General features: G+C 40.2%; 4 protein-coding genes across 14 annotated transcripts in view; 3 read left to right on the forward strand and 1 right to left on the reverse strand.

The window, feature by feature from the left end:
• Positions 1-10,893, reverse strand: si:dkey-125i10.3 (enolase-phosphatase E1). 4 transcript variants are annotated; one of them, XM_036009030.1, is made up of 10 exons: positions 10,798-10,892; positions 9,994-10,040; positions 9,763-9,874; positions 9,441-9,518; positions 3,116-3,282; positions 1,863-3,061; positions 979-1,679; positions 799-861; positions 568-667; positions 1-447 (listed from the first exon to the last, which is right to left on the reverse strand). In XM_036009030.1, the coding sequence occupies exons 2-10, from the start codon at positions 10,001-10,003 to the stop codon at positions 337-339; spliced, it is 2,541 nt and encodes an 846-aa protein (XP_035864923.1). In that variant the 5' UTR covers positions 10,004-10,040; positions 10,798-10,892; the 3' UTR covers positions 1-336. The 4 variants fall into 4 exon arrangements, with proteins under 4 accessions (XP_035864923.1, XP_035864922.1, XP_035864924.1 ...); XM_036009029.1 differs by having other exon boundaries at positions 979-1,862; positions 2,055-3,282; positions 10,798-10,893; XM_036009031.1 differs by having other exon boundaries at positions 979-1,583; positions 2,055-3,282.
• The window catches only part of LOC116064841, a 23,673-nt gene continuing 2,285 nt past the window's right edge, over positions 4,359-25,746 (forward strand). Inside the window, exons 1-3 of one of the 3 annotated variants that reach the window (XR_004108618.2) lie at positions 4,362-4,860; positions 5,306-6,693; positions 13,971-13,975. Coding sequence is in view for 2 of the 3 variants with exons in the window: in XM_036009032.1 (XP_035864925.1) it covers positions 5,311-6,609 (1,299 nt within the window). In the remaining variant the exon portion in view is untranslated. Of the gene's footprint in view, positions 4,974-5,305; positions 7,865-13,970; positions 13,976-25,746 lie in introns of those variants that run through there. The other 2 variants (XM_036009032.1, XM_031320133.2) reach the window with 2 other exon arrangements.
• The window catches only part of cwc15 (CWC15 spliceosome associated protein homolog), a 16,462-nt gene continuing 3,733 nt past the window's right edge, over positions 13,018-25,746 (forward strand). Inside the window, exons 1-7 of one of the 5 annotated variants that reach the window (XM_031320138.2) lie at positions 13,018-13,135; positions 14,005-14,155; positions 14,351-14,463; positions 14,578-14,675; positions 14,760-14,870; positions 15,010-15,161; positions 15,273-15,655. In XM_031320138.2, coding sequence (XP_031175998.1) covers positions 14,019-14,155; positions 14,351-14,463; positions 14,578-14,675; positions 14,760-14,870; positions 15,010-15,161; positions 15,273-15,402 — 741 coding nt within the window. In that variant the 5' untranslated portion in view covers positions 13,018-13,135; positions 14,005-14,018 and the 3' untranslated portion in view covers positions 15,403-15,655. Of the gene's footprint in view, positions 13,282-14,004; positions 14,156-14,350; positions 14,464-14,577; positions 14,676-14,759; positions 14,871-15,009; positions 15,162-15,272; positions 15,656-25,746 lie in introns of those variants that run through there. The other 4 variants (XR_004108619.2, XM_031320137.2, XM_031320139.2 and 1 more) reach the window with 4 other exon arrangements.
• Positions 16,621-25,003, forward strand: mtmr2 (myotubularin related protein 2). 2 transcript variants are annotated; one of them, XM_031320132.2, is made up of 16 exons: positions 16,621-16,906; positions 17,686-17,788; positions 17,890-17,913; positions 18,355-18,418; positions 18,534-18,628; positions 18,712-18,816; positions 19,159-19,263; positions 19,349-19,432; positions 19,513-19,662; positions 19,756-19,944; positions 20,086-20,271; positions 20,540-20,746; positions 20,845-20,937; positions 21,023-21,136; positions 21,291-21,467; positions 23,287-25,003. In XM_031320132.2, exons 1-16 carry the CDS (start codon positions 16,827-16,829, stop codon positions 23,449-23,451), a joined length of 1,941 nt encoding a protein of 646 aa, XP_031175992.1. In that variant the 5' UTR covers positions 16,621-16,826; the 3' UTR covers positions 23,452-25,003. The 2 variants fall into 2 exon arrangements, with proteins under 2 accessions (XP_031175992.1, XP_031175991.1); XM_031320131.2 differs by having other exon boundaries at positions 16,622-16,906; positions 18,352-18,418.

The raw sequence follows: 25,746 nt of genomic DNA on the forward strand, positions 1-25,746 counted from the left end.
TTTTAACCCTGGGGCGGCCACTAGCTCACCCAGTTAGAGCGTTCGCCCCACGTTGGCTGAGTCCTGCAGCGGCGCAGGGCTCGAATACGACCTGCTGCCCTTTGCTGCGTGTCGTCCCCCATCTCTCTCCCCCTTTCATGTCTATCCACTTTCAAAATAAAGGTAAAAGCCCCAAAAAAATCTCAAAAAACCTTAACCCTTAACCCTGACATTACACTATGTCCTAAAAGAAACATTCAGTAGTAAAAAAAATGGTTTAAAAACAATAGGGCAACAGGGGTGAGGTCCTCAGTCCCAACTAACTTTAAGTCTTCTCCGGCGACATATTTGTCCCAGTTAAGCTTCAGCATCGAGAGCTTTTGCAAAGCAGCCACCACATTTGACCACTTGGTCATGCAAGAACATGGTGGTCAGCAGATCTCCCAGGACCTTAGCGCACACACCACACTGCAAAAATATACTCAATATTAACATTATGCAATGACAAGAGCCTGTCATTCAATATACAGTATATATAACCACAAATAGGTGGTATGTGCATTATGTTTCTTAAATGACAAAACAAACCTTTAAGCAGTCAGGGTGGCAGGTCACCACAGGTTCACTGAGGTGGAGCTTGATATTTCCATCAATTCTTTTGTCACAGAATGAACAAACATTGGTATTCCTGCAGCAGAGAGAAAGTGTTCATTACTGTTAACCTTTCTGTACAAACTTTGTGTCTACACCATAACAGTATGTTTAAGTTACTTTGTATAACTTACATAATGTTTGAAATTCTAAACTGTGAGACATTACCTGGTCCCATTCTGTTTTTGAGTGGACTGTTCCTTCTCCTTGGACTTTTTAAACATTTCAGATCTACAAGAAAATAGACATCAGCAAACAATAAGATGCATTTTATTGCTCAAGTATAAACAAATATCATATGAAAAACAGTAAATGTGAGGTGGTTCCTTATTATAAGAGTTTACTCACGTGTTTGTATGCTCAGAGTGTTGGTTCGGCTTGGTTTCCTTGGTGTGGGATTGTTTTGGATCTTTCAGAGGCTTAGGAGCAGTTTCAGTTGTCGGTGGCTCCACATCTAATGCTTCGGACAGTTCAATGGGTATGTAAGAGAACTCATCCGGAACAGCTTCAGCATCTGAAGCTGTGACAGGTTCAACAGCATCCTCGGTGTTCAACTCCACCACACCATCTGCTGCTCTCTCAGGCGTTGGCTCAACACTTTGCTCGACAACAGTGTTGACAACAGGCGCAACTTCAAACTCAACTACCTCTTCAGCTCCGGTCTTTAAAACTGGCTCTACTGAGGCTGCTGACTCAACTTTATGCTCTACAGACTTAACTGCAGTTTCAGCAGCAGGTTGAGTAGGCGATTCAAGCACAGTATCTGCCATCAAGTCAGGGACTGGTTCCACACTGACTTGGAGAGCGACCTCTTCTCCTGCTGCACCAGTCACAGCAGGGGTCTCAGGGGATGACTCCACAGCAACCTTAGCTACAGCTTCAACAGGATGTTGGATAGCAACCTCTTTTCCTGCTGCATCTGTCACATCAGGGTTTTCTGGCGCCACAGCAACCTCAGCTACAGCTTCAACACTGTCTTGGAGAGCAGCCTCTTTTTCAGGTGTTGCATTCACCACGTCAATTGTGTCAGATGATGACTTTGCAACAACCTCAGCTAAAGCTTCAACACTGTCTTGGAGAGCAGTCTCTTCTCCTGGTGTTGCAATAACCAGATCACATGTGTCAGGGCATGACTTCATCAAAACTTTGGCTACAGCGTCAGCACTGTCTTGGATAGCAGCCTCTTTTCCTGCTGCATCTGTCACAGCAGGGTTCTCTGGCGCCACAGCAACCTCAGCTACAGCTTCAACACTGTCTGGGAGAGCAACCTCTTTTTTAGGTGTTGCATTAACCACGTCTCTTGTTTCAGGCGATGACTTGATCACAACCTCAGCTACAGCTTTACCACTGTCTGGGAGAGCAGCCTCTTTTTCAGGCGTTGCATTAACCACGTTTCTTGTTTCAGGCGATGACTTGACCACAACCTCAGCTACAGCTTCAACACTGTCTGGGAGAGCAGCCTCTTTTCCTGGTGTTGGATTAACCACATTTCTTGTTTCAGGCGATGACTTGATCACAACCTCAGCTACAGCTTTACCACTGTCTGGGAGAGCAGCCTCTTTTTCAGGCGTTGCATTAACTACGTTTCTTGTTTCAGGCGATGACTTGATCACAACCTCAGCTACAGCTTCAACACTGTCTGGGAGAGCAGCCTCTTTTTCAGGCGTTGCATTAACTACGTTTCTTGTTTCAGGCGATGACTTGATCACAACCTCAGCTACAGCTTTACCACTGTCTGGGAGAGCAGCCTCTTTTTCAGGCGTTGCATTAACTACATTTCTTGTTTCAGGCGATGACTTGATCACAACCTCAGCTACAGCTTCAACACTGTCTGGGAGAGCAGCCTCTTTTCCTGGTGTTGCAATAATTACGTTTCTTGTTTCAGGTGATGACTTGATCACAACCTCAGCTACAGCTTTAACACTGTCTGGGAGAGCAGCCTCTTTTTCAGGCGTTGCATTAACTACGTTTCTTGTTTCAGGCGATGACTTGATCACAACCTCAGCTGTAGCTTCCACACTGTCTGGAAGCGCAGCCTCTTTTTCTGGTGTTGCATTAACCACGTCACCCGTGTCAGATGATGACTTTGCCACAACCTCAGCTACAGCTTCGACACTGTCTTCTGCAGCCTGTTTTTTCTCACAACTGCCCTCCATAGGTTGAACAGCTGTTTCTACAACTGCATTTGCTGGCTCTGTTTTGGTTGAAGGTTCCTCTTGAGGTTTCAGTTCAACTGCAGGTGCAGCAGGGACTTCAGCCGTGTCTTTACTCTCCTCTGTGCCAGCCGCAGCAGAGGTTTCTGCAACTGGATCTTCCACATGAGCATCTGCAGAGACCTTGGCCTCATTGTGTTCTACGTTTGACTGCTGAACTGTTGCATCAGCATGTTCTCCTTTGTTTTCTACAGTTGTGTTGGCAGCTGGTTGCTCTGGATTTTCCTTTGGTGAAGAAACTGGTTGGGCTTCACCATTTTGGATACGTTCTGCAAAATGAACCTCTGCAGAGACCTCAGCAGCCCCGTCATTGTGTTGCACATTTGACTGGTAATCTGCTGCAGTATATTCTTCCTTGTTTTCTGCAGATGTGTTGGTAACTGATTTTTCTGGTTGTGCCACACAATTTTGGATAAGTTTTTCTGTGGGTGCTTGGGGCCTGTAACATAGGGAGTTACTTATTCCCAATTATGCAAAAAAAAACATGAACAAAAATCCCTACACTCAGCAGCAGTAGAGAGATGCTCTCGTGTACTAACTTTGCATCGTCTGTGGTCTCCTTTGTTGATCCCTCAGGCTAAGGACCTTTTTGTAGCAAATTCAGATTTGATTATCTTTAAACTACTTTAGCTCAAAATTGCCAAATGCTCCATATTGAGATGGTTGAAAGAGTCTTTTTTTGCAAGGGATAATGTAAATGTACAATTTTACGACAGGTAACGTATAATTTCTTACTGAATATAGTGTCAACAGATACAACCTTAACAGCAAGGGATAATTAGATGAATGGCAGTTTCAGAATATGACTCAGTTTCTTCTTTTACATAAGTGACAGGTTCATCTATAACCTACACAAAAAATGTTGCACAAAAGGTCTGACCTGCATTGGAAGATCAGCACAATAAATCACATATATAGGACACCAGCGTATGAGCTGAGTGGTAAAAAAGAAGGGGCCAGCTAAATTGATTGATGAAGCAAAGCTGACAAATAGAGCCATAAATGTCAACACAAAGCTTATTTACAATGTAAATATCACCAAACATGTTGCACTGAAGTGAGGGTGTGGAGTTGATTTCTTGAACAAGGAATGTGATCCAGTTACATGCTTGAGTCAATTCAGTCCCAGTTTGTGTCTCTCATCTATTGACTCATAATAGATGAGAGACATGCACAAATGGATTGGGTCAATTAGGCTTGCAGTAGCTAAACATCTTGACTATGATGTAGCTCTTGAAAGATTGTAAGGTCATGGTCCACCTGCACACACAATATAACCATGTGAACTTTTTCATTTGTTAAGTGACTGGAACTAATTATTCAAATGAATTGCCATGGTGTTGTCCTCAGAAATGGCAATAGATAAAGATGTATCTTAATCTGTCGAGGAAAAGTACACTAATATTTTGATATCAAATGCTCTAGGCCTTTATCTAATTAGGTAAGGTGGTATTAACCTAAAATATCCAAACCCAACCAAGAAGGAATAATACAACCATGTTGGAGTGATATAAAATGATATTGTAGTGAAACCCTTAGCCTTGTTTTGTTATCTATTTTATAACTATAGTTTCACGTCATATAAGCATTGTGATGCAATTTATTGATTTTATCTGAATATCTGTAAAGTTGGACACTTATTTTTGTAACAGGAATTTTAATTATTTTATTTTGAAGACACCGTCACTTAACTTCCGTTTTTTCCGCTGGCTTGTGATGCTAACGTTAGCCGTTTCATGCTAGGCAGGGAAACATGCGGTTCTGTTAAAACATAACCGCCTCATTAAAACTTTCTGAAACCGACAGACATGTAGCGGCGAATTTCGACTACAGACTGTCATTTGGTTTGTATTTTTAAGCGTAAGTGTGTCTGTACTGTAGCTAGCTAGTTTAACGGTTACAAACAGTAACGTTACGGTGCGCGACGTCACTCACAACCACCACAGGACGAGTCCGAGTCGTCTTCTGCCCCCCACACTCTACTAGCTAGCTAAATTTCGACGACTCCCCAAGACCAGTAAGTCAGTTGGTATTTTAACAGGTTTCCCTACACGTAAACAGAGCTTTGACTGTGACAGAAAGTACAAGGACAGTAACGGTATCATTTTAGTAACGTTAACGTTACCAGAAGTTAAGTGAAGTTGGCAACAACACTCGATGTTTTGTGTTTTTTATTAGAGCATACATATATACTGTTTTAGACCCTGTTTACGATTTGAAACTATTAATAAAATAAGACAACGACCAAGTCTAGACCAGAAATACAAGCAGGCTGCGCCTGTACTAACGTTGGTGAAAGTGTTAAAACAGAATAAGATTTATTTAAATTAAGTGATGTGAAAAATATTATTTTTTATATTTAGGTTTGTGATTGTGAAACACATTTGCATAATTAGGCTGATTTATGCGTATCATATTTGTTTAATGTGTTATTCATGCCTGCATTTCCTGTGCTGTCCTAGAGAAAATGCCATCGAGAAATCACCTTGACAAAATTGGGAGGAAGAAGAAGAAGAAATGGACAGAGGAGGCCATGGAACGTGCTCTGATCGAGGTGAAGTCGGGAAGGTGTACGGTGAGACGGGCTGCCAAAGAGTTTGGAGTCCCTAAGTCTTCACTGGGGGACAGAGTCAGTGGACGGGTGACACCAGGGAGTCGCAGCGGGCCAGCTCAGCTTATAACATCTGCAGACGAGGAGCTGTTGGTGGAGTTCTCTTTATACATGTCGAAGCATGGATTCCCACTGACGAAACAACAGCTGGTGTCCTTTGCCTCATCCATTTATAAACGGCAACATCGGAGGGTGGCATTTTCTAAACTAGGCCAGACCTGGTGGCTCAATTTTAGAAAAAGGCAAGAAAAGAATATAACTATTCAGCCAGCAGACAATGTTGTCCGTGGGAGGACGGTTAGTGTGAGGAAGGAAGCAGTGGATCAGTTTTTTCATTTACTCAGCACTGTCATGGAAGCTCATGGGCTCAGAGACAAGCCTCTTCAAATCCTTAACTGCAACGAGGTGGGCTTTCATCTGGGCAGGAAGAGGGTGATTCTCCCTAAGTCTGCCAGTCTGGGCTGCAAGCCAACGCCAGGCTCAAGGGACCACATCTCCATCCTGGCTTGCTTTAGCGCAACTGGAGAGGACATTCCCCCATTTATTATCTACTCAAAGGCATACCCAGGGGGAGTATGTTACAAGACTCAAGGGCCTCCAAATGCCCTCTATGGATGGTCAGACTCTGGCTGTATCAACTCTGACCTTTTCAAGAAATGGTTCCTCAAACACTTCCTCCTACACACGCCAAAGGAGCGTCCCCTGCTGCTGATTTTCGACGGCCACAAGTCTCCCATAAACCTTGAGGTGGTGGAAGCAGCTCGTAAGGAGGATATAATCCTTCTGTGCCTTCCACCTCATTGCTCTCACATCCTGCAGCCACTCGACGCAGGTCTCTTCGTTCTCCTAAAGCAGCATTTTGCAGCACTCATAGGTGATGGTTGTGCCACTGATACTCACTATGCAGTCAGCAAGAAGGAGTTCTCAGGTGTGTTTAAAGAGACATATCAGGTAGTGAAGGAGGAGGAGGGTGTCAGGATTGTGAAGGAAGGCTTTAGGAAATGTGGCATCTACCCGCTAAACCACTTCGCCATCAACGAGGGTCATTTAATGCCATTGCACAGCATGGGCCCTGCAGCTGGTCCCTCCTTGTCCACATCAGCACAGGGGGTGCACACTGTAGGAGACGTCATAGCTGCTGGACCCTCCTCCTAACTCATAACTGCTCAAGACTATCAGTCAGCCATCAGTACCTTTGAGGAAAGCGACTGCATAATTTAACAAAACTTGACTAGTATTGTTCACCACCTCCTCCAGCTTCCTTGCAGAGTGCTCCGTTTGTCAGCTCGCCAGAAGAAAGGGGTGTTGATATTAATTACTTGTCAATGTTGTGGTCAAAGGGTTTTTAATGGAAAAAAAGAGAAAAATATATTTTCATATACACAAAATGATGTTTTATTTTCTCTAAGATGTCTCTAATTATTGCTTTTTTGTAAAATATTGGACACTTTCAGGCCCCTTAAAATCATTACAATGAAACAAGCGGAGACAGAAAAAACAGTGTTTGGTTGAACTGCTTCCAAATCATGTCCACATTAAGGCCATAACCTGTGACAGAGGGTTGAAAATATGTGTTTCTTCATTTTAGGGGATCACGAGCCAAAAAGATTGAGAACTACTACTGTACAACAAATGAACTCAAGCTCTGTCATTTTGTCTTGTGATTGATGGCCAGCTAGCTAAGCAAACTAACACTAAGCAGTATTCTAGAGACAAAGTTGTGCTTGATTTCTATTTTAGTGGAGTAAGTGGGAGGCTATTCTGTGAGCTACCTTGCTAACTGTTCTGGATTGATCAAACAAGCGGTTTAATAATTCAATGTGTATTCAGCTCACATATTAAACCATGAGAACACATTTACCTTATTGTTCTTAACATATTTAGATAAAAAGGAAAGATTTAAAACTAAGCCACATCGTCAGGCGTTATCTTGTTTGAAACTCTCCCTAATTAAATTTAAAAAGTACAATGTGAAAATGTAGATGTTGTGGTCTGGTAAGATGTATTATAGTCCAGTAACCATGCAGAAGATTTGCAAAAAATAAGATGTAGACAATAAAACTTGTTCCTAAGTTATTTCTTACTTGTGATGTTCAGGCCTGCTATGAAACAAGCTGAGAGACTGGAGGGGTAACAATGTTTTTTAATACTGATAGAAGGAAAACGATAACATGTCTTTGAAACAGCTAACTCAATTCAGTTGTGAATCATTTGCTTGAGTCTTCTGAATGTACTTGGCATATTCTGTAGTTACAAAAGGAATTTATATTGTGTAAAATAATTTGGGGAGGGGGGGATTTTAACGTAAGTGTTCAAATATGTATATAATAAGAATGGACCCTGTATGATCTCAGGGAGAAAATAACGCAGAAAAAATGTAAATTGAAATATATGAAATAATTTTGCATCACAAATGTGTCCATAGGCTTAATAATTTACTAAAGTGTGTGTATGTGTGTCATGTACATGTTTAAGTCAGGTGATGTAATGTCAATGCAATAGGTACAGCTGGCAACAATACACAGGCAGGCAACGTATGTATTAATAATTATGATTACTGGGTAAATGAATGTTTCAGAACATCTCTACAGTCTAAACAAAGTATGATTATTAAATACTATATTACAGGAAACCATGATGCTCATGATGCAAACCTTTTTATGCTCAGTAAAACAATGAGATTAGTATTTAACACATGATCACTAAAAATGGATGGCTGGTAAAATAGTTGTACAGCTGAAATTGGGGATTTATATGTGTAGTTTTCATTAGGAAGCCGAGAGGAAATACTCAAGCAAGAATTGTGTTCAGATCAATGATCATGAACCAGCTAAAGCACAAATTTGCCTGCAGTGCACTGTAGGTATTTATGGGTGCAGCAGAGCTGCCCAGGGCCAAGTTAATGTTAAGGTATGTTAATATCACAGATAGTGATTTTTGCCTGAAGCCTTTATACTTTTTTTTTATTCACTGACACAACAGACTCAATGGCGAATTTCAGTTTGACCTGCAGAACTGCCACCACATTGTTCATTTCAAAATGGGTCATGGCAACACATTTTATAACCCCTGCCAATGTTGCAGGGGTCTAATATTTAAATATTGCTTACAGTTTAATTTTTTTTTTGCTTTACTGCATTTTTTCAACCCCAAAAATCTAATTTGTTAACTAAATCTATAACAGAACTGACAATTGATATATTTTATTTTTAAAGCTATAGTGCGCAACTTTTTCATATTAATGAACGTCCGTTACATTCAAGTCATTGCCAGATGAGTTGATACAAAGCTAATTAAGACTATCAGCTCCACACAACTCTCTGTATTTCTCAGTATGGTTATGTTTACAAAGTGGTGTAGCCCGGCGACATTCGTGCGCAGCAGCTCGAGTGATGTGTTCTACGTCACCGCTTAGAAAGGACAACAGCAGCGATAATTACTTCTTCTGAAGAGTCCATCATCATTTTTTTTTTAATCCTCGTGTCCTTGATTTGACGGGTTAAACACTACTAGCATCTGCGTGGAGGAGGGGTGGGGGTGGTGAGCGATCACTGAAGGCTTGCATTGACGACAGTATTGTTGCCATTACTTAGAATTCCTCATGGGGGCGACAGAAACCACTCACTATAGCTTTAAATATTATGTCATCAGATCTCACACTTTTACCAGTGATGTGTGTGACTGATGCATTTTGTTTGGTTGGTTTTCTTGCTTGTACTGAAATGCACAGTACATGTTCTTATTTATCTTTAATTTTATTTTTTAACATGTTCAAAATAAATGTAATCAAATCAAATGTGGGGAACACAGCTTTCAGAAGCACTGCCACTGAAGCACTTGTGTTGAAAATCTTCTGTTGGCCAAATCTTGATATTGCATTTATATTGATTGAAAGATTAATAGTTAAGTCAGAACACAAGTGGGTTTACTGCTTTAATTATTGTTATCTTGTTCAATAAAAACGGCGATATCTGTCTGATACTTACTCAAATTTCTTGGCTGTGGACAGGACGTATGAATTCTGTCTGACCAGAGCGGGTCTGATCTCCACAGCATGGTCCGTTCTGCAAGACAGAAGAAGTTGTGAATTTGCAGCATCTTTGTTGCATAATTTTTCTCAAAAAGTCAGTGCTTGTGTGTAGTATAACTAGAAAAGCTAAACTAAACCAAAAAGGCCTGAAAAATATAGTAACAGTACAGTATAGCACATCAGTAAAATGCAGGATAGCAAGATAGTATTAGATTCAAATTTGTAATAATAATAATAACTCTTTGTTTTTATTGTTGCATCTTAATCGCTGAGAATACCTTGCTTTGTATTGCTCTTCTGTTTCCTCTTGTGCCTTTTTGATCCAACAGCTATCATTCTTCAGTAAAGTCCGCACTTTGGTGGTTTGAAACACCTTGTGCCTGTTAACATCTACAACACAAACTCACACACACCCTTTTCGTCAGTGCTGGGTACCAAGAATACTTGCATACCATTTTTAACCTTTAAAGATGAAAAAAGATGAAATATTGGATTCAAGTGTGACTTACCATTTGACATGATGCTGATATTTTCTCAAATCTTCAATCTGATGAAACTAAAGATGGACATTTTCAAATTCATCACAGGTTTGTTTTATAAGTTTCCGTGCAAATAAAACAGGACTCACTGCGTATAAAACTATGATATACTACATTTGCTTCCTGACTGGCTTCTGTCCATATTCTCCCCACTGACGTCAGACCTGTTCAGTGACCCAGCATCTTTACACAACCTGGCATACTGAATTCTGCAGCAAAACCACTTGTACACTAGGTAAGTATTTATCATTTTTTACAGTACTAGCCATGCTGAACAACTATGTTCTGTTGGATCAGAATTTGAAGCATACACTTTAAAATTGTATATTAAGGTAACTTTTTTATGCTTTTGTCAGTGCTCACCACATTTTATGTTAAAACAAAACCTGTTGAAAAAATGTCATCCTGGAGTAAACAATATCATCCTGACAGAGTTGTGTAATAGTGTTCTTGCATAATAGTGTCCATATTTGCTATCCGCTCTTTTGCTCAGGATCTTAACCCTCCCTGTGTTTACAGTGTCATATCCTATCCCACTGCATCTTGTCTCTATTCGCTTTGAGCTCCTCTTAACATTTTGACCTGCACTTAGTGCTTTAATCTTGTGTATAATGAATCTCACGGGAGATGTGCCAGCACCAAATAACCAAATCACATCTATTATGCATTGAAAATAAAAGCAATTCTGACTTTGTAATGAGCCCTTACACCGCAGAGCCAACATGAAATCAGAACTAGTGTGACGTCCATTCTTGCACCATATTGTGTTCTTACCTGTTCAGGTCAGCTGTGTCAGCGTTGTCAGAGCAGAGTGGTGTCAAGCCTCTTCTGGGTCTCTGTATCACACAGGCAGGCAGGTAAAGTCACTTCAGCCCGAGCCCCCACCCCCTGTCATTTCAGATTCCACCCCCTGTAAATCTGAGGTGACGTGCCTGGATGCTGCTATGCAGGTTAATCAAGTGGGTGGGTGGGTTACTTTTCATGACAGGTTGAAATATGTTTTTGCATTTTTCTCCTCTTGGCTCCACAGAAACATTCTTCACAAACATGCTGTTCCAGTTGGGGGATACTAGTAATCAAGAGAGACTTGTTATTTAATCAACTGCCTTATCAGAGACTTTCAATATCATTCAAACAAATTGTGCATCTTCTCCAGTAAAACTGAAACAGCACCAACCCACTTCAGTCTTTCCTGCAGTTAAAATTATCTGCATTGCTGAATATGGGGGTAAGTGATAAGAAATACTAAACTCACCCTTTAAATGTGCCCTAAAAAAAGGTACATTTAAAAAGGCAATAGCACACATTATTTCACTCTCACACTAACTCTCACTCACTCACTCACACACACACACACACACACACACACACACACACACACACACACACACACACACACACACAGCAACCCTTTAGTAAAGTATTAAGTCTATATACAAATTGATGATGCAAAAATATTTCATATATTTCAATCTACATTTTTTCAGTTTATTTTCTCCCTGAGATCATACAGGGTCCAGTCTTCTATGTGAATGAAAAACATAACATATTTGAACACTTACGTTAAAATACCCCCCTCCCCAAATTAAAAAAAACGGACTCAACGTTCCTCAATAGTTCTTCGTTATTTTAGACAATATAAATTCCTTTGTAACCACTGAATAGGTGGTTACAAAGATACAAAGAGATTGTGTGCGTGCGTGCGTGCGTGCGTGCGTGCGTGCGTGTGTGTGTGTGTGCGTGTGTGTGTGTGTGTGTGTGTGTGTGTATATTGCTGTATGAATAAGATCACAGTACAGTATTACTTGAAATAAATCCCAGTCACACTGTTAATAGTTTGTTTTTTACCAGAAATTCTGCATTGTGTCTTCACTTTTCTGGGGTTTTGTCTGTGGAAGCATTTGCACTTGAGAACATTAAGCACACCTTTTAGACACATACTATTTGAGGAATCTAGCAGAACCTCCTCTGTTGGTTTTCCTCCTTGAATCTCAGCCAAAATCTTCAGTAAAAATTCCTAGTATTTCTACAGAACGTTATCATAACAAGACTGAGATCATCAAAGAGATAAATACTGTACAGAACTCACATGGTGGAATGTGTATTGCTTAAAGAAACAGAAGGGTACATTCTGAACTTTTCTGTATCAGTAAAATGCATGCCATTAAAGTAGGAAAAGGTATAGGTAGGTTTTTTTACTTTCAAATCTGAGACTGTCCTATAATTGTTATTTCACAGAATAATTAAAATATAAAATGTTGTACAGTGTGTGTGCTTTGTCTATTATGTTTTTAAATGTATTCAGTTATGATTTTTATTTTCAAGTGTGTGTTCCGTGTTTTACCTGGTTGCAAGAAGAATCTCCCCTTTGGGACAACAAAGGGGAAAGTTGAAAGTTACTGACAGTTTAACAGCGTTGTTTTTCTGTGGCTGTTTTGGTTTGGCTGTTTACACTATAATTTATTTCCATATTAGTTTGGAAAACTGGAAAACTGGCCATAAAGATTTGATTTTATGAGGCCTCATCTTGAAATATCTAGGCTGGCCTGAAAATTCTATAATTAAAAACAATTATTGTCTGTGCCTATTAAATCTGTCCCCAGCCTCTATCAACCCCACCCCACTGTATAACTCAAATGTGTAGGGTATGGCATCCGCATTGTATATCTTACACATAATGTAGAAATGTAACCAATACAATCTTGTAAATCTGGCAATCAGGGTTATAATGCAGCCAAAACACTTTCAAGGCATCCAAATTACTCAAAACCAGAGACAAATTGAGTTTTGATGCATCATCTGATAACCATCTGCCCCCTACCTTCCTCACTACAACATTGCACATTCGTATGAAGGCACTTTACTTGTTCTTGCAAGCAAAGGTAGAGTTTATTTAGAATAGTTGTTTAGTAAGTTTTCTTCAACGCATGTTTTGAGTTATAATTAGACAAATATATCAATAAATTATGATTATTTAGTAGGTATTTCTGAGTTTTTTCTAATTTCCGAGTATTTTTGAATGCATCTTTTTCACACACAAGATCTACCGGAAGTTCTACCGGAACTCGTTGTATCGGGTCTTCTTTTTAGTCGTGTGGTAGCAGCTAAGTAAGTGTTTTTGCTCTCAAATTAAAATTCTAAAATGCCCATTGTTTGAATTTTGGTTTAATTTAAATAAAAATAACTTTCTATTAAAGTTGTGTAGGCCGGCGAGAGGAAATAGCATTGTTTTCTTCCTAAACAGCGTTTTAAGCCCAGGTTAGCATGCTAGCAACTTATTAGCTGCAAGTTAACGTTAGTGACTAGCTAACTGGCTAGCTTGTGTTCTCTCCTTTATCATTAACTTGCAAACAGCGTATATGCTTATTGTCAATAAAGAGGGTGTATATCTCACAAAGACAATAAAATAGGTGTTACGTTTTTTTAACCTGATCAACAAAACGCTTACTGACATATTTAACATGTTGCCTAGCTTGTTATTGGATGTGCTTCTTTCATTTAGCTAGCTAATGTTTGACGAATGGACACATTAACGTTAGTTGTAATTCATGCCTCAATTGGGAAATTGGTCATTTCAGTAGCATAACTTATTATCTCAGTGTCTCTCAACTGTAATGATAGAATCATAAATGTCGATGCTCTGCACAACTAGCTACATTACCACACAAACATCATCTGTAATTTATAAGGAATTTTACACTTGTAAACCACCTATTATATACACCTATACCTGTACACAATTTGTGGATGGGTGATTTGTTGATAGTTGACAGAGTTTCCGTACGTATGGTAAGATGTTGTTAGATTTAAATGAGGGGGACTGCTGCCTCATTATTGACAAGTCTACGTGATATTTGTGTCAGGAGCTGCCTGTTTTTGTTTTTCCCACTGTTATTATTCTCAGGTCTTGGTGTGCACTGTACTGAACAACATGACTTGGTTTTCAGTTCATGTTTGTTCTCCTTTCATGTGTTCCTACAGCAGACCCATCAAAGATGACTACAGCTGCAAGACCGACATTTGAGCCAGCGAGAGGAGGGAGGGGTAAAGGAGAAGGTGGAGGTGATTTGAGTGCCCTGTCCAAGCAGTATTCCAGTCGAGATCTTCCGGGTCACACCAAGATCAAGTACAGGTCAGTATATCAGTGCATTTGGGTTGTAATCGGTGTGTTGCTGAGGGCACTGCTGGCTGGTTAGACAGGTACGGTTTTACATCTGGTACGACACTGAATCATTCCTACTGCACCTGCTCACTCTAAAGGTGGATATATGATGGAAGAAAAAAGAAATATATATATTTTCTTCACCAAATGTTCTCCCGCCCTCAGGCAACCTACCCAGGATGCCCCAGAGGAGGTGCGTGCCCGTGACTTCCGCAGGGAGCTGGAAGAGAGGGAGCGTGTAGCTGCACGTGATAAGACCAGAGAAAGGGGACCAAGAGGTTGGTCTTTCTGCAGATATTAAACTTTTAGTGGACCAAGTCCCTTATGTTATCTAAAGTGTATACCCATGAGAAAAAAATACTCAAAATACTGCATTGACCCTAATTTTCCAGAGCATACCACATCATCATCATCATCATCATCTTCAAAGAGGCCCAGACTGGATCAGATCCCAGCGGCCAACCTTGATGCCGACGACCCTCTCACTGATGTAAGTGCTTGCTTGTTAGTGGACACTTGGTGGTGATTAGCACTCATTAAGCTCCCTCACCAATGATGCTTGGTTGTTTTATAGGATGATGAGGACGAGGACTCTGAGGAGGACAGTGATGACGACGACACTGCAGCTCTTCTGGCAGAACTGGAGAAGATCAAGAAGGAGAGGGCTGAAGAGCAAGAACGCAAAGTAAATTATCATCATTTCAGACTGACGTATTTGAACAGGGCTGACGGCACAATTGGCAAATTAAGACGTGGGTTACGTTTGAGAGCAGGCAAATGCTACCTAATTTTGTTTAGTGACTTTGTTTGTTTTTCCATCTTAGGAGCGGGAGCAAAAGGCAGAGGAGGAGAGGATTCGCATGGAGAATATCTTGAGTGGCAATCCATTGATCAATTTGGCTGGGCAGCAGCAACAGCAACAACAGCAGCAGCAGCAGATGACCCAGAGTCAGAGTACCTTCAGAGTCAAGAGAAGGTATCTCACAAACACACACATTTATGCACAACATGAGTGTTGTATTTGAAGAAAAATGCTTTCTCCCCTTTTGACTAACTATCAACAATCAATTTGTTAATATCTTTCTAGGTGGGATGATGATGTTGTGTTCAAGAATTGCGCCAAAGGAGTGGACGAAGCACGGAAGGAGAAACGCTTTATCAATGATACACTGCGCTCTGAGTTTCATAAGAAATTCATGGAGAAATATGTAAAGTAGATTTTGTGTCTGTTCATTTTATTGTTTTTCTTTTTTTAATTTCATTTCTTTGGTCCTTGCCCTCCTGTTCTCCCTCTGTCCCAAGAACAACTGTATACAAATGCATTAGTATTTGTACAGTCAACACATAACATGTTGTATATAAATGATTTGGTGAGTTACAGAATTTAAATGGGATTCAACATCTAAGTCTCTCCGTAGTTTTTTTTTTTTTTTTTTTTTTTAAATATTCATTTCAATAAACAAAGACTTAAAGACTGTCGCAGGAATTTATTCAAGGAAAAGTGATGTCATTGAGAATGATGTCTTCACAGCTTTGTTTTTCAAGTATTCTACCTTATTCTTAAATTTGTCTTGTTTGGGGTTTTGAATATATCTATTGCAGTTCTCATTGAGCATGATCATAGACTTAACAGAATGGGTGTTATACATTTATGTAAATACAAACTTTTATAAACCTTGGGAAATTAAAGTTTTAAAAATTTTTATAGAATATACAATATTCTACATAACCACAAAATTAGAATCCCATAATTTTGTATTTCTTTAATGTCATCTGAGGTGTAAGTTTTGATTTCAGGTTGTCTGCACTAATGTTTTGAAGCAAACCTCATACTCAAGCTATGAACACATTGTCTTGTGGAATTTTGTGGGGTATAACTTCTCTTTTATACTCCTATTTACCCATACACGGTACCTATTGTCTAATAGCCATTGTGCTTATGTAATTACCAACATAACCTGATGCGATAGTACAATTACATACCTATGTTCCAACATGAATATGATTTAGGCTATAACAATTCACTCAAATTATACTCTTTATTATTAAAAATGTTGTGATAGACATTTCAAATGTTTAAATGCTCATATTCAACCTTTAATATAAAGGAGAACTGTTTAGGAGTTAGCGCAAAAATAAGCCACATTAAACTATATTGCAGTGAGTGTGGTCTTTTTTAACTATTTTAGCAGCAAGTAGATAAATATAACTGAAACGATTAAGTTACATAGATGTGGCATTTATGGGTCAGGGAACGTGGAGAATGTGCAAAGATATGTACGTATGATTTCCTCAAAATTGTTCGAAAATATGTTATCCACATTTTAAATGCATAGGTAATCCTTTTCAAATATTGGCCACCAAATGTCTGTAACAGCTGTTAGCGTGAGCAGTGAACGCAGCATGCGACTAGTCAACATTCAGCCGGCAGGAGGCGCGCTTCTCCAACAATCGCTCCCTTGTGACAGACCAACGCAGGGATTGGGAGGCTGCTGGGAAAACATGGCAGCTTCCTTTTGTTTGTGCGGATTTAGTGTACTCCGAAAGAGGATTTAAATACATTCTTCAGTGGATAGACGGATCTCCATCGCATACTCTGTGTTCACACTGCCAGTTAACCAAACACTTGAATCAGGAGAACATGGAGAAGAGTGGGAGCATCGACAGTTTGGGCTCGAAGCGCTCCTCTTCCCGACATCCAAGTGTTGATTCATTGTCCAGGTAGCTAAACCCACCACAACACTTTTCTTTTTTAACCTCGCTAAAAGTTTGGAAACTGACAGACGGCTTTATATTCATGTGTTGTAAGTTAACTTGTCTAACGTTAATCCTAATGCCCTTTTTGTTAACGTTAGCTACCCTTCGGAGGTGACCTGTAAACCACAAAAAAATGTAATGTGGTTAACACACTGCCATGATACGACCACTGATGATGACGGTAAATTAGGGCACCATTTAATGGCTGTTGTCATTATGGGCTATTTGTATTATTATACCTTTTAAGCAAAAGCTCGAATAATCATTTACACTGTGAGATGTGAGAATTTAAGCAAATGGCCATCAGGAGTTATCATCAGAGTCCAGAGTAATGTCATATGTTTGCATGTCTGACCAACAGCTAAAACCCCTACCAGTAGCTAACGTTACATTATCGACTGACTGAGGTGTCCATTATGTTTCCGATCAAGCAATTACTCATCTGGAAAAAAATGACTATCGAAATTTCCTAGAGCCCAAGGTGACGCCTTTAAGTCACTTGTTACTCATACTCACTCAGTCTGACCAACGGCTAAAAATCCCCAAAAATGCTACTCAACCAGTAAAAACAGAATACTATTTATTCATTATTGTTTGTTATTTGGCTAATTATTTATTCAAATAACTGTTTCGGCACAAGTGAAATGGTTACACCCATAGATATAAAACATCTATTGTTTTATATCTACGGTTACAGCCTACTGGTCTTTCTTTTAATCGTTTGTCATGTTATCTCTGACCAGTTCTTCCACCTCTCGATCTGACCGATCTGCCCAGGCCAAGCCACCCTCTGGGATGTCCTCCGACTCTGTGGCTACCTCTGCAGAGCTCTCTCCAGAGCTCAGGGTTAGTAGCCTGCACATAGTTCACTCACATTCTGCTGCTTCATTAATGACTACTAATAATAATAAGCGAAGCATGACTCTCCTCTTTTCCGCACCCTTCAGGTCAAGCCCAAAACTGCTGCCAAGGTATGCCATCTCGTGAATTGCATACTATCCAACACATCTCTTTAAATAATAATTATGATTACTAGGGCTGCAACTAATGATTATTTGCATAGTCGATTAATCTGTCGATTATTTTCTGGATTAATCGATTAGTTGCTTGATCTATAAAAATATTAAAACATGGTGAAAAATGTGGATCAGTGTTTCCCAAAGCCTAAGATGACGTCCTCAAACTAGAAGATATTCACATTTAACAAGCTGGAATCAGAGAAATCTTATTTTCTTTAATAAAAAAATGACTCAAACGATTAATCGATTATCAAAATAGTTGTCGATTAATTTAATAGTTGACAACTAATCGATTAATCGATTCATCGTTGCACCTCTAATGATTACCTTAGCAAATGTCATGGGTTTGGGTCAAAAGACAATCATGGCTAATTAATATAATGTTCACAGCAGGTGCTTAGAGATTCAGACAAAGAAGAGCCACAGTTACTTCCAAATGAAACCGTGCAAGACATGGGTAGGTCCTCTCTTTGCTTACATTCATTAAAGGCAAATTAGTTTTTTCCACATTAAAGTATGTAATATATTTTTTTGTTCTTTGCTAAATCAAGATTCTTTTTCTTGTTTTATAGCCCAAGATGTCACCTACTTCTGTCCTTTCATTGGCGCACTGAGGGGAACAGTGACAGTTACCAACTACAGACTTTTCTTCAAATGCATGGACAGGGTATGCTTCGTGAATTTTCCAGAAGCACTATTAATATTTTTAAAGAATCGTTCTGTTTTTGTTAATGTGCTGTTGGCTTCTAGGAGCCAGCATTTGTGCTGGACCTGCCCCTTGGGGTGGTGAGTCGTGTGGAAAAGATTGGAAGTGCATCAAGCCGTGGTGATGTGTCCTACGGGCTAGTTTGCAAGGTGAGTAAAATGTGGAAATGGTCTGGAATAGCCACACTTGCTTTATATGGCAATTCAGATGTTTACAGGCTACAGATGCAAGAACCTCCAGACAGCACAGTAAATGGAAGTTATACAGTGCATAGCCTAAGACAAAGAGGATGAACCTCCTCTTATCTCTGCTGTGTAAGCAATACTATCAGAATTCATAGTCATTAAGAAAGAGTGAGTCTATGAACAAGCTCTACATTATGTCCACAATAGCATACTGTTACCGCATGTAGTTGCTTTACTGCTATGAAATCATATTTACATACAGCTGTTGACCCCTGAGTTTGACCGTGCTGCTCTGCCTCTCCGCAGGATATACGTAATCTACGATTTGCACACAAACAAATGGAGGACACACTCAGGAAGTCCATTTTCGAAGTGCTGATGAAATTTGCGTTTCCTGTTTCCAACGGGCTGGTGAGTGATTCTCAGCCACACGGTCTATGTCACTGTAGCTCTGCGCCGGCTACCGATGGATGAACTTCTCTCCCACTCTCCACAGCCAATCTTTGCCTTTGAATATGGGCAAGTCTTTCCTGAAAACGGATGGAAGGTGTATGACGCTGTCTCGGAATACAAAAGACAGGTATTTAAACGACACGGTCCGTCTGCTTAGCTTAATGTTACAGAAAGCTTATGACATTGGTTGCTGCTTGTGTTTTAAAGGGTATACCCAATGAAAGCTGGAGGATAACAAAAGTCAACGATCACTACGAGGTTTGTGACACCTACCCATCAACTCTGGCGGTGCCTGTCAACATACCAGACGAAGAGCTTAAGAGAGTAGCTGCCTTCCGAGCAAAGGGAAGGGTACCCGTGAGTGACTGGTCTTCAGCATGAATCTAACTGTCCTGTGCAGCTGGATTGCTGGACCGTATGTGGTCATATTCTGTTATACTCTGTGTGTAGGTGTTGTCATGGATCCATCCAGAGAGCCAGGCAACAGTGACACGCTGCAGTCAGCCCATGGTTGGAGTAAACGGGAAGCGCAGTAAAGAGGATGAGAAATACCTCCAGGCGATCATGGATGCTAATGCTCAGTCCCATAAACTCTTCATCTTTGATGCCAGGCCCAGCGTCAACGCTGCTGCCAACAAGGTTTATTAGATGATTCTTTTCCGGGAAAACTATGACTATAAAATGAAAACCTTCATATAGGAAGGAAGCTCAGGCTATCCTTGCTAAATGGATGAACCATCTTACCACCCACCCTGTCTCCACTTGTTTTTTTGTCTTCAGATGAAAGGCGGTGGTTTTGAAAGTGAGGATGCGTATCAAAATGCGGAGCTGGTGTTCTTAGATATTCACAATATCCATGTGATGAGAGAGTCACTCCGCAAGCTGAAGGATGTGGTCTATCCCAACATTGAGGACTCCCACTGGCTCTCCAATCTGGAGTCCACTCATTGGCTCGAACACATCAAGGTACTAATGCATCACTGTGGTTGCGAACTAGCCTGGCTCCGCCCTCCTACTTACTTCCGCTCAATTTTCATTTCCCTTCAGTACTCTCTGTACAAATGAAATGTACGAGAGTCTGGTAGGACCAGGCTAGTTACGAACTGGAAGAGGAATGAAAAAAAAAAAAGGAAGATGAGCCAATTCTCAGGCTCTTGACCAAGGTGTGTGTGTGTGTGTGTGTGTGTGTGTGTGTGTGTGTGTGTGTGTGTGTGTGTGTGTGTGTGTGTGTTAGCTGATCATGGCAGGAGCACTGCGGATTGCAGACAAGGTGGAATCTGGGAAAACATCAGTGGTGGTGCACTGTAGTGACGGTTGGGACCGCACAGCCCAGCTCACCTCCTTGGCCATGCTCATGCTAGACGGTTACTACCGCACCATTCGCGGCTTCGAGGTGCTGCTTGAGAAAGAGTGGCTGAGCTTTGGTCACCGCTTCCAGCTGGTAAACACGTTTTCATACACTTTTGACGCTTCGGAAACCGCATGAGGTGTGATGGGCTTTCCAGTTGCATCTCTGATTGTCCTGTCTTGTTCTTTAAGCGTGTTGGTCATGGCGATAAGAACCACACAGACGCAGACCGCTCACCTGTTTTTATTCAGTTCATCGACTGTGTCTGGCAGTTGACTCGCCAGGTAAGCGATAAGTGGTGCAGATATGTGGAAAATTTCTTCAGAACATGGTTTTTAAGGACACTGACAAGGCTGTTTTTTATTTAAGTTTCCTGCAGCCTTTGAGTTTAATGAATACTTCCTGGTAACCATCCTGGACCACCTGTACAGCTGCCTGTTTGGGACATTCTTGTGCAACAGCGAACAGCAGAGGTTAAAAGAAGTAAGAGCATTTTGTTTCTCTCTGCATTTATGGTGCTGTTACAAAATGAGACGTTTTAAAGTAAAATATTGGGAAAAAGTGTGGAGTAGATAGTTTTTTACTAGGATGGAGGTTCACATGCAGTGTCATGACAACCACACCTTTTATTTTACAGGAGGTTCCCAAGAGGACAGTATCGCTGTGGGCTTATATAAACAGCCAACTAGAGGAGTTTACCAATCCTTTGTATGTGAACTACTCCAACCATGTGCTGTTCCCTGTAGTCAGCTTACGTCACCTGGAGCTTTGGGTTGGCTACTACATCCGCTGGAACCCTCGCATGAGACCTCAGGTATGTCGAAAAACCTGTCTCTAGTTTAAGGCCTGCCTGTATTGTTTTCAAAAGAAATTGCACTCCATACATGTTCCATTTTAGTAGTTGAACTAGGAGTTTATTACGGTATACGGGGGTATTTAGAAACCCCGAAGGTATGATTTTCAATACCGTCAAAAATACAGGTGCTCCTCTTTCCATTAAACTGACACAGATATGCTGTATTGAGGCAATGTGTTGTAGTGCACAGCAGGTGCCAACAGAGGTCAGTCTCTACTGGTGGAATAGGCAGCTGAGTTGAAAAAGGCGACACAAAGTGGATGGGATAACGTCACAGGACTAGTAAAAAAAAAAAAGAAAACTGCCTCTGCTCCTGTTTTTGGAGTATTTTGGGTTTATCCCTGATGATGAAGGTGAGCCAGCCAACACGTACAAAGCTGTGTGCATGATTTTATTCAACGGCCTGTCTGCCATTAACACCCACACATCATCTCTGTTAAGCCCACCGTGTGGGTTAATTGTCATCAGGTCCTCCAGCAAGAGTATAAGGAAGAAGGTGCTTATTTCCTATGTATTCATTAGAAGAACAAGAATGCCTTTATTTATCCAAAGAGGGGAAATTCACAATTTTCACTCTGTTAGTACAGTTGCACACACATTAAACACAGGCTGAATTGCAAACATGCTCAGGACCTGTAGATGCTATCACACTAATGGAGAGATGTCAGAGTAAGGAGCGCCCCGAGCAGTTGGGGGTTCGGTGCGTTGCTCAAGAACACCTTGGCAGTGCCCAGGAGGTGAACTGGCATCTCTCCAGCTACCAGTCCACACTCCATACGGGGACTTGAACCAGTGACCTTCCGGTTCCTAACCCAACTCCCCACGGACTGAGCCTCTGCCACCCCCATATACAGTCATGTGAAAAAATTAGGACACCCATGCTAAAGTTGACTAAAAAGAGGAATAAAAAAAATCATCTTCCCATAGAGGCAGGCAGATTTTTATTTTTAAAGGCCAGTTATTTCATGAATCCAGGATACTATGCATCCTGATAAAGTTCCCTTGGCCTTTGGAATTAAAATAGCCCCACATCATCACATACCCTTCACCATACCTAGAGATTGGCATGGTTTTATTTCAGTTAGCCTAATAGCTGGTTTGATTTGCATTGAGAGATGATTTTATGGAAAGTACCCCATGCCAATCTCTAGGTATGGTGAAGGGTATGTGATGATGTGGGGCTATTTTAATTCCAAAGGCCAAGGGAACTTTATCAGGATGCATAGTATCCTGGATTCATGAAATAACTGGCCTTTAAAAATAAAAATCTGCCTGCCTCTATGGGAATTTAACATAGAGGTGTACTTACTTATGCCCCCTGTATTTTAAGGAAGAACATTTATTTATTTACGATACATTATTCATTCACAAAGAAAATTGGTGTCCTTAAAGATTTGATTTTTCCTCATTTTTTTAATTAAGACATTAAGATCAATTTGCAAAAGATGATTTTTTTTTAGTCAACTTTAGCATGGCTGTCCTAATTTTTTCACATGACTGTACATACACATGACTGTACGTATTCTACAGTATGAGCCATAAGTATTTAAATCCAGCAAGATCTGTCTGAGAAGCATATTTGACACAGCATTGTAGGCTAGACAATGTCATGCATGCTACGATGACTTCTATCAACAGCAGCTGAGCTTTTACGTTTTTTGTTTGTTTTTTAACACAAATACCATCAAATACCATCTACCCTGGTGAAATTTCAGGAAGGTACGAAAAAATAGATTGCGCCCAAGTCTGACACATTGGCTTTTTTTTTTGTTGCCAGGAACCTGTTCATCAGCGCTACAAGGAGCTGTTGGCGAAGCGTGCTGAGCTGCAGAAGAGAGTGGACGAGTTACAGCGAGAGGTGACCAATCGCTCAGCCTCCTCTTCCTCTGAACGTGCGGGCTCCCCCACACGCTCCATCACTCCAGTGCAGACCTTTGTTTGACACACCTTTGACCCTCGTGGCGGTTGCAGAAGCTGAATCCTACCTGTGAGAAGGTGCCATACAGTAGTAATCAGTACGCCACACCTGGTGCCACGAAAGGACCTGTGTGCCAAACTGGCTCTTTGAGTGACACATACCATGTAAATACACCTCCACCAAAAGTCTGATCTATTTGCACCTCTCACAGGTGATGTAGAGTCTGCATGCAACAGAAGAGGGTCTGACTCAGACGGCTTTACTACAGCCATATTGTACTCTTCATCCAGGGTTGTGGGGACACATAACCAGAATAGTGAGTACTGTTTAGCATATCAACCTACCTACAATCAGTGTTAATAATTTTGAAGTACACTAAAATATGACTCGGGTAAAATATGAATGCCTTATACACTTTAGAACACTCACGTCATTCCTCTGCACTGCAAATGTTTAGATATTGATTTGAAAGCAATTGTGAAGATGTACATTACTGAAGAGATCTAGTACTAACACCAACTAAATGGCTCGGGAGTTGTTAAGTATTCAAAAACGTAGCTAAAGGGCTGTAATGTTAGCTTCTTCTAATGTAAAAGAGTGCATTAAAAAACCGTTAGCAGGTTATCTTTACAAGTTAGTGCTTTTAGATTGTTGTGACCAAATATCCATGTTTTTTTTTGTGAATACATAATGTGTCATGTATGGCATTCCTCTCATTGAGTGATTTAGGTTTTGTAAGTTTAATTTTTCTAACTAGTTATTTATTATCCTTTAGTCCAGACTTGTATTTATGGCTCATGAACACATCTGTCTCATGTCATAAATTGATTAGAGTTGTTTTCATACAATATTAATAAGCGACACAGAATATGCAACAGTTCATTAGTTGAAGTTAATAGACTATTACTTAACTAAAATGTTAATGTGTGAACATTTCTTACAGATGCTTTTAAAGCTAGAATCGGACAATATTTCTTTTAGGGAGCAGAATGTGTAATAACTAATAATTTGCTTTAGGTTTTTTTGTTCTTCAGTTTAATGAATATCTGTGCCTTGCTCTGAATGACTGGTTGTGAGAATAACAAGATAAAAGCGTGCAGTTTTTTAATTGCCGAGATGAAAGGGTGAATACAGTGTTAGTTAGCCTTTCCACTGAATATTATGTGAATACAGCCTAAATAAATAAATAAACGCAGGCCTCAACTTCATTACGGTTACATTAGTGTGGTGTGAACACAACAACCTCCAGTTTATTTCTTGGTTTTATCTATAAGTGTTTTAAATAATAGCAGAACCCCAATCACATTAGCAATAATTTGTGGTCCAAGCTGGAGCCCTATTGTTTTTGTTCTGATTGAATCTCTCAATTGATCTGCATCTTTGCTTCAATGGTCTTCTGCTCTGCTCTGCTAATCCTTTTGCAACTTTTCCTCAATTTTATACCCTGATCATTGCTGCTTGTGGCTATATGTATCTTTAATTATTATCCATATTGTTATGACTGTGGGCTTTTCATAACAAAAAGTGCTTTTTATTAAGAATGAACTCTGAAATTTACAGTGTGACTGTGCTGGAGGGTAAAACTAGACTGCAATGGCTCTGAAAACATTAACATGGTCATATTCAAGCTGCTTCCCTCTAAGTATTAAATAACTAGCCATAAGTTTGGCTTTAAGACATTCTTTAACCATCAGCAGGCTTATTACATCACTTAAATTAATTCATGTTGCCACTTAAATTGCATTACTCTCCCTTTAAGAATGTACAGCTATTAAAGTATGACGTTTTTTCCACACGATTTAAGTGAGGCTACCGTGCTGAATGCACTTCATTGCTTCAAAACTTGTTTTCAGAAATTGATACTGCAGGCCACAGCAAATGTCAAAATATATTAAAAATGTTTAATATCAATTAAAATGCTAATATTATGTAGTCAACCTTTTGTGAACTTTTGGGCTCTTTTTTGTGTGTAAAAAAAGGGTAATGGAGGAAACCCTATTTGCATACAGTATGTTGTAAAAGTTTTCATCGTGATCCAGCAAGGTTATTCCTATTTCTATTCCTGGTTGTATTTTGTTAATTAACAAGCAACTGATTCCGAAGAGTCACACAAAGACATGAGAGAGAAAACAGAATTGAGGGAGAAACGCAGCATGCTAAAGGGGACGCAGTAAACATAAGGTTTTATTGTTGAACTGAGTCATGGGGCAGAAAAAAAAACTGATAGGTCCATCTTTCCAAGTTGGGTTTACACACCCCTCGTGTTATTATTACAGCTTCTGATATCACAACAAATGTTAAAGCTGTCTTTTAAGTATT

The sequence above is a fragment of the Sander lucioperca genome, chromosome 13 (genome assembly GCF_008315115.2).
Source record: "Sander lucioperca isolate FBNREF2018 chromosome 13, SLUC_FBN_1.2, whole genome shotgun sequence".
NCBI classification, from domain to species: Eukaryota; Metazoa; Chordata; class Actinopteri; order Perciformes; family Percidae; genus Sander; species Sander lucioperca.